Source organism: Myotis daubentonii, chromosome 8 (assembly GCF_963259705.1).
Source record: "Myotis daubentonii chromosome 8, mMyoDau2.1, whole genome shotgun sequence".
In the NCBI taxonomy this organism is placed as follows: domain Eukaryota; kingdom Metazoa; phylum Chordata; class Mammalia; order Chiroptera; family Vespertilionidae; genus Myotis; species Myotis daubentonii.
The window spans coordinates 76378227-76396199 of record NC_081847.1 but is presented as its reverse complement, the minus strand read 5'-3'; the positions used below and the strand labels follow the sequence as shown (position 1 = coordinate 76396199).

General features: G+C 44.8%; 1 protein-coding gene across 13 annotated transcripts in view; it reads right to left on the bottom strand.

Moving 5' to 3' along the window:
* The window catches only part of FHOD3 (formin homology 2 domain containing 3), a 393487-nt gene that overhangs the window by 92186 nt on the left and 283328 nt on the right, over positions 1 to 17973 (bottom strand). For 4 of the 13 annotated variants that reach the window (XM_059707122.1, XM_059707123.1, XM_059707120.1 and 1 more), the window contains exons 11-12: positions 4242 to 4574; positions 3542 to 3616 (exon numbers count right to left, since the gene is read on the bottom strand). The exons of 4 other annotated variants lie outside the window; for them this stretch is intronic. In XM_059707122.1, coding sequence (XP_059563105.1) covers positions 3542 to 3616; positions 4242 to 4574 — 408 coding nt within the window. Of the gene's footprint in view, positions 1 to 3541; positions 3617 to 4241; positions 4575 to 8087; positions 8190 to 17973 lie in introns of all 13 variants that reach the window. 5 more of the 13 variants (XM_059707124.1, XM_059707125.1, XM_059707127.1 and 2 more) reach the window with 2 other exon arrangements.

Genomic DNA, 17973 nt, shown 5'->3' with positions numbered 1-17973 from the left:
CTCATGTACAGTCAATCTATTTGCTAACATAAATTAGAATCCAAATTATTTTCATTTGAATCATGAAGAGTTTTCTTGCCTTTCCAGTGGTACAATTAGCATTAAATCCATTCAAGATTGGTAGAAAATGCCAGATGATTGGCTAAAGAAACATCTGATTAAAAATTCTGCTTTAGGTATTTCTGAATCAATTTCGTTCATTAGATATAATCTCATTGTGTGGCTGGTGACGAAGAATAAGAAGTCCCTGAGGCTTCTGGGTTAGCCTGTTGCTAAAAGGTGCAAGTGTCTGTGTTTTCAATCAATATTTCCCCGGGAATAACATTACAGCCACTAGGTTTAAATGAGCTTTCATCATTTCACAATCATCTTTTATAAGTTTCAGGATTTGAAGAATTCTAGAGTTTTCTTTGTTTTTCAGAATAGATGCCCTTTAGCAGGCTGTATTTTAGCCATCTTTACTCAGTGAATTCCCAGAACACAAACTAGCATTTGAAGCCCTTGCCTGGGGTAGACACTCACGATTAATTACAAATAACAAGATTCAGAGAACTTTGCCTCTCAAACTACTCAGCCACTCCTTCCCCTGAACCAGTTAGGGACCTTGTATTTGGGGAGATGGGACCTCAAGGGCCATTTGTATTTGGATAGTTGGGACCTCAAGGGTCACTATGATGTAAGTGCACAAAGACCTTCCTGCACACGCTGAGCCCAGCCCAAACTCTTGCCGACAGAAATCAGTACTAACCATTCTGGGAAGCAATTAGACCTCAATAAGATATCTTTTGACAGAGTAAGTCTACTTTTGGGGAGTTATCATAACCCTTATGGTTATTTATGTACAAAAAAATGTCATGCAGGGAACATTATGGAGATCATAGTGAAAACTGGAAACTACCCAACTAACTAACAATGCAAGAATAGGTAAGAAAGTATGATATATTACTCATCAACGGAATATTATGCAACCATTAGAAGTTATTGCCAATTTTGTAAGTGATAACATGGGAAATGTATATATCTAAATGTTCATATCTACATATATATGTGGGCTGAATTAAAACATCAAGATATAATATACACTAAGTTTCATCACAACTTTGTGTAGAAAAAAGTGTAAAAAACAGATCATCTATTTTAAAAAGTGTAAGAGATAAAATGTCAGTTTTTCTTTTTTTTAAATATATTTTATTGATTTTTACAGAGAGGAAGGGAGAGGGATAGAGAGTTAGAAACATCGATGAGAGAGAAACATCTATCAGCTGCCTCCTGCACACCCCCTACTGGGGATATGCCCGCAACCAACGTACATGCCCTTGACCAGAATCAAACCTGGGACCCCTCAGTCCGCAGGCCAACGCTCTATGCACTGAGCCAAACCGGTTAGGGCAATGTCAGTTTTTCTTAATAAATTACACAATTATAATGAGAAATGAAGTATTTCCATTTCCCCAAATCTATCCTTGTTAAGTTCTGTGTGCTGGCTGTTTCCCATACTTGCTTATTTGTTACCACATGTGAGGCCTGTGCTCAGTACCAGGCCTTCCGCCAGGCAGATGGGGACCCCGATCCACAGTGTTATGTTACTTCATCGTCTGCTCATTGCACACACCACCTTCGCAGGACTTGGTTTCTGGCGTTTATTTTCTCTTCTCTTAAAAAAACCCCAACACTCTACATGTCCCACTGCTTCCCTGAGTGTTGATTTGATTTTTCAAGAAGATGCCCAAACCACAGGCCACAAGCAAAGGATGAGAAGAATGTACAAAGATAGGAAGAAGCAGAGAAGGAAGAGAAAAGCTCAGGAGCGAAGAAGAGGGAGAGAAGAGAGGAGGCAGCAAAAGGCGAGATGTGGTGGGAAGGAGGCTGCCCCCCAATCGGAGCTGAGTCCTTGGGAGGCCTGGCCCTGAGCTCAGGCTTCACCCTGGGTCCCAGCTGCCTGGACTCCTGGCTGGTTATTCTACGCAACTAAAACAAGTCCCTTCTGACCAAAAGTGGTCATCGGGTGGACTGTTTTAACAGGATTATTTTACTAAAATTATGTTTAAATGATGCAATGGAAATAAGACAGGCAAAATGCTTTCCCTCCTCCTTTGGTCTTTCTTATGGCGAGCAATTAATTCAAATACCTCACAGCCTGTCCAGTTTTGCTTCTTCATTTCAGAGAAACTAACTGGATCCTGCAATTCACTATTCAGTTTTCTTTTATTTTTCTAATTTTCAATGACTAACTGGTTGATCTCCAGTATAACCCGTTTAATTTCAGTCATCCACAAAAACCATCAGAAAATTAATGGGAACAAACAATATTTAGACAGTATTCAAATTCCTGTCAAATATTTAAAGATTATAAACTTTTCTCAGTTCAATCTAAGTCAGTTCTCATTCACAAACGTGGCTGCTTTTCGCAATTTCCATGTATATTCGTGTCATCAATTTATATGTTTCTACTGCTCCCTCCCCCAAGGGCTGTAAGTGGTAGTGAAGCTTGAAGACCAAGTTTGAGGAACCTGGGTCCCAGGAAAGCCCCATCAGAGGCTGTGAGGCCATCACCAGAAAGTCCTGGATCGCCATCACGAGCAAACACCACCCTGCTGGGGGAAATGCGGTTGCCAAGATATTTTTATTCCAGTGAAGCATACAGCTCTTAACTTGCACAGAGATCCTATTCTCAGAGGGCATACAAGCCACGTTGGAGGCAATCCATAAACATTGTGGGAAAAATGACAATAATCCAAGACTGTTAAATCTGGAAGAGACTGGTCGGGAACTTGTAATTGGGAGATGTTTGAACTGGAATCCACAGACTCTTGGAGGCAGGGCATGGCCAGGTATGGCCTGGGATTAGGAGTTGTGTCCATGAGTCCACAAAGGAGACAGAGGGACAGACTGCTTAAGAGAGAGGCCTATATGATGTACAGATTAAGACCAGGCTTTGGAGCAGGCTGCCTAGTGTGGAAACCACTCTCCACTTATCCAGCCTCTCTGTGCCTCAGTTTCCTCTTTTGTAAATAAGGGCGAGCAATAGAACCTAGCTCTTAATGGTTAAGTGATACTTTAAAGCACCAGTTTTATGGAAAGTACAGGGCCTGGCTCTTAATAAATGCTCAATAAATGTTAGCAATAATTATTATTATTCTAAGATGGGAGTGGCCACCAGCGTTAGCAGTAATTGATTTTGGACAATTGATTGCTCAAAATATACAACCCTTTGTTCCCCATTCCCTTCTCTGCAGCAGTTTCCAATCCAGGCATCAGTGAAGGGCAGACACACAGGCAAGCTGACAGGCACTGCTGAAAATTCCCTGTGTAGTGTTGACTTACATACCTCTCTCCCCCTGCCCTCCTCTCCAATTTTTATAAGAATTATTGAAGTGTTCCCACTTTAAGTGATGTCATTGTATTAATGTCCACGAAGTGATTCCAACTGCAATTGTTTGCCATCTCATGGGAGGCTATGAGCAATCTTTGAAAGAAAAATGCATATTTAGAATAAAAACAAGAAAGCTATAGAAAAGGGAAAGGAAATAAAGACACCCACCTATTAGAAGAGAAAGACCGGAAGTTGTAAGGATCAGAGGCAGAATATGTGCTCAGATGGAGGGAGTCAGAGCCACTGTTAAAGGAAAGAGCACCCCACTCAAAACGCTGCATGGGAAGCTGACTAAGTACTTTGCTGAATTCTGCAGGTCAAAAGGACCCAAGCCAGACAGGTGGGTGTGAGATGCATCGATTAGGTCAGACCATGCACAGTTTCAAACTTTACACTGAAAATCCATTTTTAGCCCAGTCAGGTGTGGCTCAGCAGTTGAGCATTGACCCAAGAATCAAAGGTCACAGATGTGATTCTGGGTCAGGGCACATGCCCAGGTTGCAGTCTTGATCTCCAGTGGAGGGTGTGCAGGAGGCAGCCAATCAATGATCCTCTCTCATAATTGATGTTTCTATCTTTTTCTCCCTCTCCCTTCCTCTCTGAAATCAATAAAAATATGTATTTAAAAAAGAAAATGGGAAAAATTTCCACTTTTAGTAATTGTATTATTAATTTGAGCAGATGACACTTTTCTTGTGCACGTGCCTAACTACTGGTAGGTATTTAGTGAGTGGTCAGGGAGTTAGTTCACGCCACAGCTGCGCTCTGCACTAACCAAATCCACACAATCAAACAAGTGATGCGGTTAACAGGCTGTGCTTCCACCCCCGGGTTAATCTCACGCGGGCGCCCACACAGGCTGATCTACCTGCTTTCCTTCTGGGCCTCGGCCTCCTTTTCCTTGGTGGATAAGGGTGAATCCTCAAAGTCATAGGAGAAGAGGTGGAAGGGGCTGTGGGGCACATAGGGCAGCTTTTCTATGGTCTGCGATGCCTTCGGGGGGCCAGGTGTGGAGGTCCGAGAGGCAGGGGTGGGGTGAGGCAGCAGGGCAGGCACAGAGGACCCGCTGCCCCAGGGGCTCCCCGCTGCAGTGCTGGCTGGAAGCTGCTTTCCCTGCGAGGTGGAGGTAGCGCTGGAGGCAGGAGCCGGGGCTGGGCTTTCCTGCCCAGTGGGCTTCTGCTCTGAGGCAGGGCTGGCCTGGCTGCTGGCCCCACAGGGAAAAGAATTGAAGGGAGGGAAGGAAGGGAAGAAAGGAGATTCAGGAGAGAGAGAGAGAGAGAGAGAGAGAGAGAGAGAGAGAGAGAGAGAGAGAGAGAGAGAGCGAGAGCGCAAAAGTTAGCAAAGAGGAAAAAGCATGTACAAACCCACTACTGCTATGGCCACTTACTTCAGGGTCCAGCTGAGCTCCTGGAACTGCAGCATGAAAGCCCATCACTGACGCTTTGGTTTGCTAAGTAATCCTGGGGCCCTGGGCTTGCCAATCTGGGAGGCAAGACCCACTGGGCCTATGGGCATACAAGCCTTTGGGAGAGGATTTAATGAAACCCCAAAGGCTCTTCTGCATCTGCCCTTAAGCCCTGCCCCCCCCCAGTCCCCCTACCCCCTCCACACACACACACACACACACACACACATTTCTCCCCACTGGCTGTGTTGGTACCACAATTTAAACCTCACTGCTTTGTCTTGGTCAAACAGAGTATCAGACCTCTTCCTAAAAAGCCTAGTCTTGAGGAAGTGACATCCTACAGCCCATACTTTGCTTACTCCTTTCGTCCTTTCTTGAGAGCAGGTATGGATGAGAGAAAAGGGAAAGGGACGCCAGCAAGGAATGCAAAGAGCAGGAAGGAAGGGCCGGTGTGCGGAGAGCACATTTTGTCCATTTCACACTTTCCCAGGGCTTCCTCAACTCGAAGAATTTGTGTTAAACTCTGCAGTTTTCAAAGCTATGGCCCTCTCCCAGAGAACCTCACTCTAGCCATGCCCATTTGGGAATGGGATATGGGCTGTTTGCTTTCCTACCTCAAATTCTGAGCTCCATCTACATATAAGGGCAGGGACATGCCAGTTGCCCTGGCCCGATGGGAAGGTGAGACCACACTGATGTGCTCAGTGCAGGCCTGGCACGTGGTGGGCACACATAGCAGGCACACGTGATGGGTATGCCTGGTGGGCACAAACAGCAGGCACACGTGATGGGTATGCCTGGTGGGCACACACAGCAGGCACATGTGATAGGTATGCATGGTAGGCACACACAGCAGGCACATGTGATAGGTATGCATGGTGGGCACACACAGCAGGCACACGTGATGGGTATGCATGGTGGGCACACACAGCAGGCACACGTGATGGGTATGCCTAGTGGGCTCACACAGCAGGCACATGTGATGGGTATGCCTGGTGGGCACAAATAGCAGGCACATGTGATGGGTATGCCTGCTGGGCACAAACAGCAGGCACACGTGATGGGTATGCCTGGTGGGCACACATAGCAGGCACACGTGATGGGTATGCATGGTGGGCACACACAGCAGGCACACGTGATGGGTATGCCTGGTGGGCACACACAGCAGGCACACGTGATGGGTATGCCTGGTGGGCTCACACAGCAGGCACACGTGAATGGTATGCATGGTGGGCACACACAGCAGGCACACGTGATGGGTATGCCTGGTGGGCACACACAGCAGGCACACGTGATAGGTATGCATGGTGGGCACACACAGCAGGCACACGTGATAGGTATGCCTGGTGAGCACACACAGCAGGCACACGTGATGGGTACGCATGGTGGGCTCACACAAAGAAGCAGCCAGCAGGAAGGAGAGGCAGCAGAAGACACCAAACCCACAGAAGTAAGCAGGATCTTCCCACCATTTTAAAGTCTAGTAAGTTTACACCAGGGAACAAATAGCATGCAGATTGATGTGAATTAACACTATGGTACTATCTAAATAGAGCCCTGGTGTTCAATATGCACACCTTATTTCCTAAAACTGAAAAACATGACTAGTGTCTGATCAAGGACACCCTCCAGCGTCAGGCATGATGTCAAAAACACTTCAGAGGGTCGGATAACAACCACCCACTGTGCAAACAATCCTATGTAAAGACAGCAGAATGTCAGCAGGGATGCCTTTGAAAGCTACCCATTCTGGCCACATTCTTCCATCTGGTCCATAGGTGCTGAACTATGTGAGTCACTGAAGGTTGAAGGGTGTGTGTGTGTGTGTGTGTGTGTGTGTGTGTAGGGGGGTGGGGGACAGGACATGCACATTTCAGCACATAGGGAGCCATACCTTGTATTTATTGAGGGTCTACATAATTTCCTGTAACTAATTTTTCACCTCAAAAGGGACTGTCAATTAAACTTCCTCCCTTCCCAGAGCATCTGTAACTAAAGTCACTATCGCCAAGTGGGGCTCTCAGCATGAGCTAGGAGCTCTGATGAATGCCCACCTTTCTCGCCCTCTCATTCTGAAATGTATGGCTGATTCTCTGTCACCAGGCCATTCCATTCCTCTCTCCATACCTGCTGGCTTCTTCCCAGTTATTTCCAAAGGGGAGAAGCAATCATTAGTTTGTCAGTTCAGAGAGGATTCCATGACCCATGGGAATGGTGGGAGTCTAAGGGTGTCAAAGGGGCCTACATGAGAACTTTTATTTGTCCTGGTGACCTGGAGAATGAGGCCACAGCAGCAAAGAATCACATTGACTTTGAAGTTAGTAAGAGAATGATTTTACCCTAATTCATCCAAGATCCTTTTAATTTTGCTTTTTGTGGAAAAAATTAACCGTAAAAGTGTCAACTTGCAGTATAGCCAATTAAGTGGAGGAAAAGAACATCTGCAAGGTGCCTATGTCTGTTACCACTGACTAAAGACAGAAAGAATGCACCTTGGAGAGATGAGCAGAGAACAGTAAACTCTCCAAAGGACCCTAGAGCTATGTTAGTTGTGCTGGGCATAAAAATAAATACTGAAAAAATTTTTCTATATTCTAGTGCCGTGGTTGGCAAACCACGGCTCGCGAGCCATATGCGGCTCTTTGGCCCCCTGACTGTGTCTCTTCCACAAAATACCACGTGCGGGCGCGCATGTACAGTGCGATTGAAACTTCATGGCCCATGCGCAGAAGTCGGTATTTTGTGGGAGAGCCACACTCAAGGGGCCAAAGAGCCGCATGTGCCTCGCGAGCCACGGTTTGCCAAGCCGCAGTTTGCCAACCACTGCTCTAGTGGATAAAAAGTGTTCCTGTCCACTTTGATAAAAAAACAAACTTGCATCATTCACACAGTAGTTACCCACACATTTTAGCTACTATTGTACTGGTAAAATTAGTAGGAAGAAGGAAACACACATAATTATTTTTAGTACAGTGCTGAAAGGGTTAAAATTTTCTGTCAATCTGACTGAGCCAAAGTACTTAATGAGGGAGGGAACAGTGGGAAGAAAACCAACTGGGTGAGTTTTCCACAAAGCATGGTTAGGAAGGCTGTATTGGAGTGAAAAAATAAAGTTCTGTCATGCAAACATGCACTGTGATTTCTGCAGACTAATCACTCTGTGGCTCTGGGTATAGGGTCAGTAAAGGTTTGCTGGTGGGAGCTGGTGAGGAAGGGTGGAGACTACTGACAGGTGGCTGCGAACCATTCACTAGGAGGGAGCGTGGGACTTTGAGTGGGGGCCTGGGAGGGTCCAGCCCTTGGTACCTGTCCTTGCCCTGAGAGGAGGCATCATCCTCTCTCTCTTCCTCTGAATTGGGCTCCGTGACTGGCTGCTCCTCTTCCTCCTCCTCCTCCTCCTCCTCATCCCTGAGAAGAGGCCAGGAAAAGAGAAATGCACACAGAGACAAGATGGAGAAGTGAGATAAGCATTACAGACAAACAGGACGATGAGGCAAAATCACTCCAGCTGGCTGAAATGAAAAGAGCACATTCAGTCTGTTTGGAGAAAGGAAGAGAGTTCTGAGATGGGGAAATTTCAATGTGGGGTGGAGATGCAATAACCCAGCACAGGCCAAATTTCTTTGTCAATTTGGCTGGATGCCACTGCCTTGCACCCCACCCGGGATTCAGAGCAGCTTCTGGCCTTGGCAGGACTCTTCTGTGGTTTTCCTCCTCCACACAGAGTCACGCAGGGAGTGCGTGGTGAGGCCCAGCTCCTGCAGCAAGCAGGGTCCTCACCTCTTCACTGCACAACTGTTGAGGAGAAACCACTGAGGGTCAGGCCACAGGGCACTGACCTCCATGGGCATCTATGGCTTTTGCATGTCACTCCCTCATTCTCAGTGAATGTAATTCGCAGGGGAAGGAAGGGAGGGCTGATCCACTTCAAGGGTAGATGTGAGGTCTAGGTGGAGTCAATCCATATCACCCCTGGGTTTCTCCTGGTGCCTTCAAAGTCTGGAGTCACCTGTCATTTCTAGGGGAAGAAGGCTGCTTATGAGTGAGGCTGACCCGAGAAAAGCAGAGCTGGAGAGAGAGAGAGAGAGAGAGAGAGAGAGAGAGAGAGAGAGAGAGAGAGAGAGAGAGAGAGAGAGAGAGAGAAGAGCAGCCCCGTGACAATTTAAAAACCTGGATCCAGTACTTTTGCCTTACTAATGGAAGATGATAAATTCTCATTTTTGCTACAGATAGTTGAACGGGGGTTTCGCCCTTGCAGCTGAAAAGTACAGACTTTAAAACTGAATCATTACCCTCCTTTGGCCTCTAAATTTTGTCAACACCTGATTTATGTTACTGTCCACATGAAATACCTACCTGAGGCCATGTGGGCTTCTACATGCCTTGACAAAGGAATTGACTCCTGAGCTTCAGTGACCTTCACCTTTTTTCTCTTCAGCCCCTCACACACTGGTCCTTCTCACCATGACACAGGACTAGCCCGCTTGGGAAATCGGACCACAAGCCCCCATCTCTCATTCCACTCCTCCCACCATAACTTTTCTGCATTCTCATAGTGTCCTTTCTCTACTTTCTTTTTTTTCTTTTCTTTTTTCCTCTACTTTCTAAAATAGATGCATCCATAGACCTAGCACTCCTTCAATGCTCCCTTCCAATTGTTTCCCTCCCCTACATTAAGTAGCACAGGTAAGCTTTGCTTCTCTTCTCCAACTAAGAGGAATCCTACATGTCCAGCTTCTTTTGTCTACACTGTTATGTGCACTTGAAGATCATTTGTTCTCAATGCTACACAGCATTCCCTTATATGAATATGCCACAATCCAGTTATCCAACCTGCCATTGATGATAATCAGGTACTTTTCAGTTGGAAACTCTGCCCAATGGAGCCTGAGGCCACCTTCCCTCAGATTGATCAGAAATTTGCAGGTGTTATTACGCTTAGTCTATCCAGAACCCACAGATCTCTATCCTGCCACCCAATAGGTCTCTCCTCTTTAAAACAAAACATGGAGCCTCTCCCTCCAAAATGACTTGATTTCACTTGCTTCCCCAGGTGGTGAAGTCATGTAGAAGCAAAGTCTGCTCGACCTGGAGAGGTTTGGAGCCAGGCTGCCTGGGTTGCACTCCATCACTTCCTGGTGTTTGAACTTGAGCCCCACTTTCCTTATCCCAACAACAGTACCTGCCTCCTAGGAGTAGTGCTTAATATGTAAAGCACTTTGAAAAGGTGTGGCATATAGTGAACAAATCTGTTTGTTTTAGCTATTAGCTCTCTCTATCATTACTGTCCTTTGGGCCCTCTGAAGAAATCTCTAACATCCCCACCAGTGGATACTCAAAACTTTACTTGATTCAGTAAGGACGAGGACACAGTACTCTGCAAAGCATTCCACAGCACTGACAGCAACGCTCCCCCTTTTATAACTTCCACCTGTGTAAGCTCCGTCTTCCTGAGCCCTTTCTCTTGCATGTAGTTGTCCCACAGATGTTTGCAGAGGGCAATCCTAAGCTACTTCCCAACTTGGCTCCTCTTTAGGCTCAACATTTGATCCTGCAATAAATCTTCCCAGGTCTTGTGTGTATCACAGCTGTGCTATCAGGACCAAGGGAAGGACCAAGGGCAGGCAGCACAATGATGCCCTGGGAGGGCCCACTTCCAGGATGCCCTATGGTCAAAGCACTGGCCTTGCCCTACAACCAAGCAGTGAAGAAGGAAATACCCTCTTGAAGAGCATAGGACTTTCTGTGCTTGATTTTATTTAGTTTCATTCTATGATGAAATTAGTCAAACAGAATGATGTTTTATGTGATAATATTTAAGACTGAAGAATTAGTTCAAATAATTTACTTTTTCCCTAATTGAATTTTCTCTTAAAGTATAACTTAATTTTGTTTATATTTGTACTACAGAATTCTGGGGTCTTTGACATGTGGCTCTCAAATATCTCTAGGGGTGTTTCACTCATTTTTAATGATAAAGAGTTACTCCAGGGCACAGGTCTGTTCTGAACTCATCAGGTATTTTCCTTTTTACCATACATAGTCCCAAACTCCATGGAGGTCACACCTTTTACATTGGAAAAGCGAGAGGCCCAACCACCTGACCAATTCTGCAAGAGTCAGTTTCCTTCAAACACAACTTAACTTTCCCAAATTTCATGTCATTTGGCAAAATAATTGGTGCTATCTTGTAAAGTTAAACATTCATATTATGAACCTGATTCATATCCCCTAGAAGTGGCATTGCCCGAAGGCAGTGGTTCTGAACCTGGGTGATCCTGTCCCCCTGGGAGACATTTTGGGTTGTCCAACCTAAGGATGGGGTGCTACTGTCACCTAGCAGCCTTCGATGTCATGACCTATAAGGCAAAAGACAGCCCCCGCAACAAAGAAGGGCTTGGTCCAAAGTGTCACTAGTGTCAAAGCTGGGAAAAACTGCCTGCAATACAGAAGCACATGTGCGCCAGGACATGAGTCTAAGAACACTCGCAGAAACCATGTAATTGCCCAAAAATGGAAACAACCCAAATATGTACCAATAGGAAAAAGAATAAACTGTGGTATTCCAAACAGTGAACATGGATGACCTTCAGCTCCATGTGACTCTATGGATGAATATTAAGAGCATAATGTGAAGAAAATAAAACAAGTGTAAGAAGAAATATGTTATACTTTTTTATAAAGTTCCAAAAGGCAGAAGTATATAATATATTGTTTGGTTATACATATATGTCTGATAATCCTAAAAACTAATAATAAACCCATAAGATAATGATAAACAATATTTACGAGTGCTGGTTACCCAGGTCCAGAGATGGGAGAGTTGGAAGTACACAGATAAATGTGGTCTAGGGGTAATGCTCTGGGTTTTTAGTGAGGCCACAGTCTCACTGATATCCTTTATATTCATACATATATTTTATATAAAAAATAAATAAATAAAGACAGTGCCACACATGGACCAAAGAGGACAATGGGTCATGAACCAAGGATTATGATTAATCCAACTGTGAACAATTAGAATGTTTAACATAGATTTCACTTTTTTTTAGAGCAGAAGGTGCAGAGATTTCCCACTATGAGTAACAAAACAAATTTTTTTAAAGCAAAGAGGTATAACTATGGAGCAAGAGCTCTCTCTCCCTTTGTCCAACAAATATTTATTGAGCATTTATTACAGGCAAGATGCTGGGGTATAGTGGTTAAAAGAAGTTCCCGTCCTTGGAGTTTACAGGCCCGTAACGGAGAAAGACATTAAACAACTAACTGCACCCAGAAATATTTGACTGAGGAAGACTTCTACGTGCTGTTGGAGCAAAACCCAAAAGGCCAAGCAGAAATTTGACCAGAGGACAAGATGGGATTTTGTACATGATACTCCCCTGTTCACACATCTACTAACCTTAGGATCACATCCAATTTGCCTACATAATACTCTAACCCAGGGGTCCTCAAACTTTTTAAACAGGGGGCCAGTTCACTGTCCCTCAGACCGTTGGAGGGCTGGACTATAGTTTTAAAAAAAACTATGAACAAATTCCTATGCACACTGCACATATCTTATTTTGAAGTAAAAAAAAAACAAAACGGGAACAGATACAATATTTGTATTTGTATGTGGCCCGCGGGCCGTAGTTTGAGGACCCCTGCTCTAACCCCCCATTATCTCTCCAACTTTGTGTCACACTTTCCCTTCATGAACTTCCACACCCAGTCTTTATTGGTCTATTGCTCTATCTGCCCAACACCAAGGGCATGTCAACTTGGGGTCCTTGCAGGAGCCATTCTCCCTGTCTGGAGTTACTCCTCCTCTCTTTCTCTAGTGGGCCCACCCCCCAGGGACAACCAGTAAGTTCTTGCTGCCTATTGCAGTTCTTTGTACTGTGGACCTAGCATGGTGTTCATCATGGAGAAACTTGCATGGATGGTCTAAGAACAAGACTGGCAAGAACCGAGAGATGACCCTGGAGATCTCCCCACAGTGCAGGTAGGAAAGAAGAGATCCAGAGAGGGCAAGATCACAAAATTTGCCAGTAAGAGCTCTGGTCTCCTAATGTCCAGGCCCATGTCCGTTCTACCATGCAGGCTACTCCATGAAACAAGCAGAATCTAAGTTGTTTTTATCACTCGATCATCGCTGCACTGTTCCTTCTGAGCAACAGTCCCCTGAACTCTGCTTCTCGATCCTCCTCTCACATAGCACAGCCGACAAAATACCATTTGCACAGCTCAGTAAAGGACAGAGCTGTGTGTGGCCCCCAGGAGACCTACCCAGTGCCCCAGTCACCCGAGACCTGCCGGGTGCCCCTGAGGGAATCCGTCTGGACACAGGTATGACCCGTGTGTGGCAACGAGTTAAAAAGCTCTGCAGTAGGCTTAGATAAGATGCAGACATTTAAAATGCCCTGTTTAGCTCTGTAAAATGCATGGGAAAGAGCATAATGAGATGAAAAAATATTTCATACAACTATTTTGTTAAATTTATGACAGAGAAAGTGCCCCTGTGGGCTCCTCTGCATTGCTCTGTGTTAGAGGATACTGAAACTGGAGTTTGAACTCAGCCACAGAGTGACTCACACTTTTCTTTTAACTTTAAGGCTGTTTCTAGGTTACCAAGGGTCCAAGATGAGATTTTAAAATTTCCAATTAGTGATCTTAACCAGTTAAGACATATATTTGACCAACTGGAGGAGTGATTTCATTCAAAAATAGCGTTTTGTTGTCCACCAAAGAGAGAGAAAAGTTTCCCCCTACAAATTTTTGCCAGCCAAGAGAATGAAAAGACATCTAACAGAGCCCAGCTGTTACGCTGCTGTTTCCATGGTGAGAACCCAAAGTTAGACAGGAAGGTATTTATTGTCCCTGTAGCACGCAAAGCTCAGAAGGAATATACAGTCCAGGCCATGGATACTGAAAATACCCAAGAACAGAACTTAATACAGAAACCATTATTTTGCTATTCTGTTTTAGAATGAACTACTAATGGATCCAGCATATTCTTTTTGCTAAAAACAGAGCAGTTTGCCCAGCCGGGTGTGATTCAGGGGTTGAGCATCAACCCAGGAACCAAGAGGTCATGGCTCAATTCCTGGTCAGGGCACATGCCTGGGTTGCAGGCTCAATCCCCAGTAGGGGGTGTGCAGGAGGCAACTGATCAATGATTCTCTCTCATCATTGATATTTCTATCCCTCTCTTCCTCTCCCTTCCTGTCTCTGAAATCAATAAAAACATATTTAAAACACACACACACACACACACACACACACAAATGGAGTAGTTTAATATAATGGAATTCCAGTCTGTAGAGTATAAACATCAATAGGAGAAAAAAACAACAACACAATTTAGTAGCCGAGTTGCAAATCTATTCATGTATAAAACAAATCAATCCAGTGATAACCAAGGACCTTGTGATGCCTCACTACTTTCTTTTGTATGTACTTTGATTTTATGATTTTAAAAACCTTTAGTCTCCGTCATAGATACTAGTAAATTGCTTTAAATGTCCCTGAGAGATCTCAGAGAGCAGAAGAGACACTAGGATGACTGAGGACTGAAATTCTCTATGAACTTTTGGAAACAGCAGGGATGCCAAGTGGCAGCGTCCAGAGGTGAAAACAGCCCTGCCCTGTGACTGGCTTGGCTCTACCCTGAGACCCTGGGGCTCTCTCATCTCGCCCATAAAGTAAAGTGCAACAGCAGAATGGGAACCTCCAGCTTTGGGGATCTGTGATAGCTGAGGAAACAACACTGTGGCTATCAGACAAGTGCTCCTAACTCTAGAAGTTGTCCAATCACTAGTCTAATCCCCAGTTTAATGTGTGCTGTCTATCAAGCTCATTTCTAAGTGTTTCAAAAAATGGTACTCCCTGCACACATTCAGTGTTATGATTTTTTACAAGTGGGAAGAAAACGATACTAAAGGGTGAAGGACTCCTAGTCAGCAATGAAAGAGACATAACACGTATGTGTTTAATTAAGCAGCAGATATCAAATATAACCCACCACGAGGAAGCCAAACATGTCTGAGTTTCAGTACACAGTAATATCTTTCTAACTCGTGACTCAGTTTGATTCTAAAACTCTAATTGCCTTTTTACATGCTTTGGACTTCAACACACCACAGTCAGCTCATAATATGGTAATAAAGTACAGATAATTGGCATCTAGAGATAAACCCCAAATCTTCTATTTCAGCCAGTGTTTTTCCCAAACAACTTCATTTTCTATTTTCTCCCCCTCTCAAGTCATGCCCCAAATTACCAACCGTGACCACATGGACTTGTTTGGGTAGCATTTGCTTTCTACTTCATTGACCATCTGCTGGTGTGGATGCCAATGAAGAATAAATTCTATAAAATGGAGATAACAGTAAGAGAAAAAAGTGGCAAAGGGCCAGAATGATCGAGAGACCTTCACCAAAGGAACTGGACACATATCACAGGTCCGCATGTTGCCCTGCACACTCCCACAGCTCCCACAGTGTCCCAAACAGTTCTGGGCTCAGCCTGGCCCAGGAGGGTGGGCCTGGAAGATTCAGCAGTGAGTCGTACTGCCTTTCCAACTCATGCCTCGACCTCTGCATGCCTCTCCACAGTCAATAGCAATCAGTGATCCTCACCCTTACGATATACTATTTGAAAATGTGAAGGCTTCAGAAATTGTATTCAACTATTTGGGGGTGTGGACTGAGCATGTCCACAGGGTTGAGGACAACTGCCTTAGTCCAAGCTACCCAGGTTTTTCAGTGGTTTTGCATCAATAGCAAACAAGTGTCCCTGTTTCCACCCTCCTTCACCTTGATCCGATAACATCAGGCAGACAGGCATCTGTTCAGATGTGCACTGCACACCAAACAACAGCAAGACTCCCTGCTGTGGTTTCTAAGACCCTGCATGACTTGACCTGCTTACTGTGCAACCTCATCTCATCTCTGTTCCACCTCTGTGTCCCCCTCCACACTCAGAAGCCTTGTCTCTTGAGACACTTATTAGTTACCCGGGAACATCATGCCTTTTCCTCCCTTTGCCATTGAACACGGCATTGCATAGGCCCAGGCAGCTTTTTTCATCCTTTAGGATTCAGCCTCAATGCCTGAGAAGGCTTCTTGGATGACTCCCATCCCACTATCCTCTTTTCTAAAGAACTATTTAAAATTAATATTAAACTACAAGTATCCAAACTCCCTTTAAGAAACTATAATATTACTAATAAAAATTAAGTCCCCTTTGACCAGTGGTAACCACTGTTATACACTTAGTATATAAATTTTCAGATGAAAAAAATTAGACATGCCCTAGCCAGTGTGGCTCAGTTGTTTGGCTGTCATCCCCATGCACTGAAAAGTTGCCAGTTCGATTCCCAGTCAGGGCACATACCCGGGTTGCAGGCTTGATCCCTGGTGGGGGATATACAGAAGGCAGCCGATTAATATTTTGTTTTTGCATTGATGCTTCTCTCTCTCTCTTCCTCTCCCTTCCTTCCTCTCTTTAAAACCAATAAAAAACCTTTTAAAAAATTAGACACATTATTCTACATTTTTTTACACAGCAATTGATGTGACAAGTATGTTGGTACTTACAATATGGTGCATTTCTTAATGCTGGTTGCCTTCCATTATATGGCTATTGCATGATTTAGTTACCTAGCCATTCCCCAATTGTTTGCCGTTATAAGTGATGCTGTAAGAACAACCCCTGTGCATGTCCTTGTGCACACCTGCAAGTTCCCCTCAAGGTCATACCTTTAGATCCTGTTGCTCTCTACCACACAGCCCTATTTGCTCCTTTCAAAAGCTCTCCTCCAAAGCTATACCTGCCTTGTTACAATATTTATGTGTGCACTGTCCTATGAGCCTGGACGCTTCATAAGCATCTTGTTTACCATTGTACCCTTAGGACCAAGAATGTGGATGGCACAAGAAAATATGAGTTGAGTGAATAATGAATGAATGAGTATGATTCAGCTCTCCTTTAGCTCATGAGCTAGTATTCCTGCCTCAATAAAAGCAGGACAGTGATAATATCAAAGTTCATAGAATGTCAACACTGAAAAAGAAGTCGTTCAACGTAAGCTTACTGTGAAATAAGGTGCACAGGATTGGGGTTTGTCTCCTAGCTGCTGGCTTGCTCAGATGCTTACAGACATGAGCTACTACAGATGTGGACTCGAGTCCCAGCCATGTTTTAAAAAGCATAAAGGTGCTTCATCTTTGCTTCATGATATTCCCTCCATTTCCTGGTAAAAATGATTTACCCTTATAATTCAAAGGCAATTTCACAAAGCTTTTCATAGGTGAAAAAAAATATAAACAAAGAAAAATATCTTCTCAAGTCCAGTTCCGAAGGCCTGCCATTGGCACGCAGCCATGCCCCTGCCACCTGACTCAGCCCGCCCACCCGAGACCTCTAGGAGAGAAATGCCTGCAACAGCAGGTCCTGACCGGCCACAGCCTTGTGGGGGCTCATCTCTAGTCAACTTTTAATCTCATGTTTATAAAACCAGAACCACACGCTGGAAAAATAAACCTCAGGAATGAAGTGATTTCTCCGGGGCAGTGTGAACACTGTAATTGGGTATTCCGGAGGTGTGATATAATTGCCCCTCAATTCCTTCCTGAGCTCTGTGTCTCCGGGAAGCACGCTGCATCAAGATGCTCAAAAGGCATTTAGGCTGCAGATGCCTGTCCCGAATGTGCCCAGGCTTCCTTGCCCACTGCAGGCCACTCTCCGAGGGCGAGGGGCAGGCTCCTTCATCTTTGCTTGGTTCTGCCTCCCTCGGATCTCTCCAGGAAAAGCAGGCTCTACTCAGAGGCCTGCAGTCACCTACTTATTCTATTTATTTAACAACCTCTGTGCCGGGTACTCTCATGCTGAGCACTCCACAGAGTTCACTCATTTTATCCTTATGGGAACTGCCAAGGTAGATACTATTATTACTCCATTCCCAGAAGAAGACCTGAGGCACAGAGAGGTTAAGGAATTCTCCCAGAGTCACACAGCTAGTAAGCCAGGATTCGAACCCAGGCAATTCAACTCTGGCACCCAAGCTCCTGACCACCGTGCTCTGCTACCTCTGCTACCATCATTTCTTTGTGGCTTGAAAAAGAAAATGTCTCTTCCATTTAAGGACTGAAAGAAGCCAACAATTCTCCCTACTTTCAGAGTCTCCCCTGAACATCGATGCCTCTTC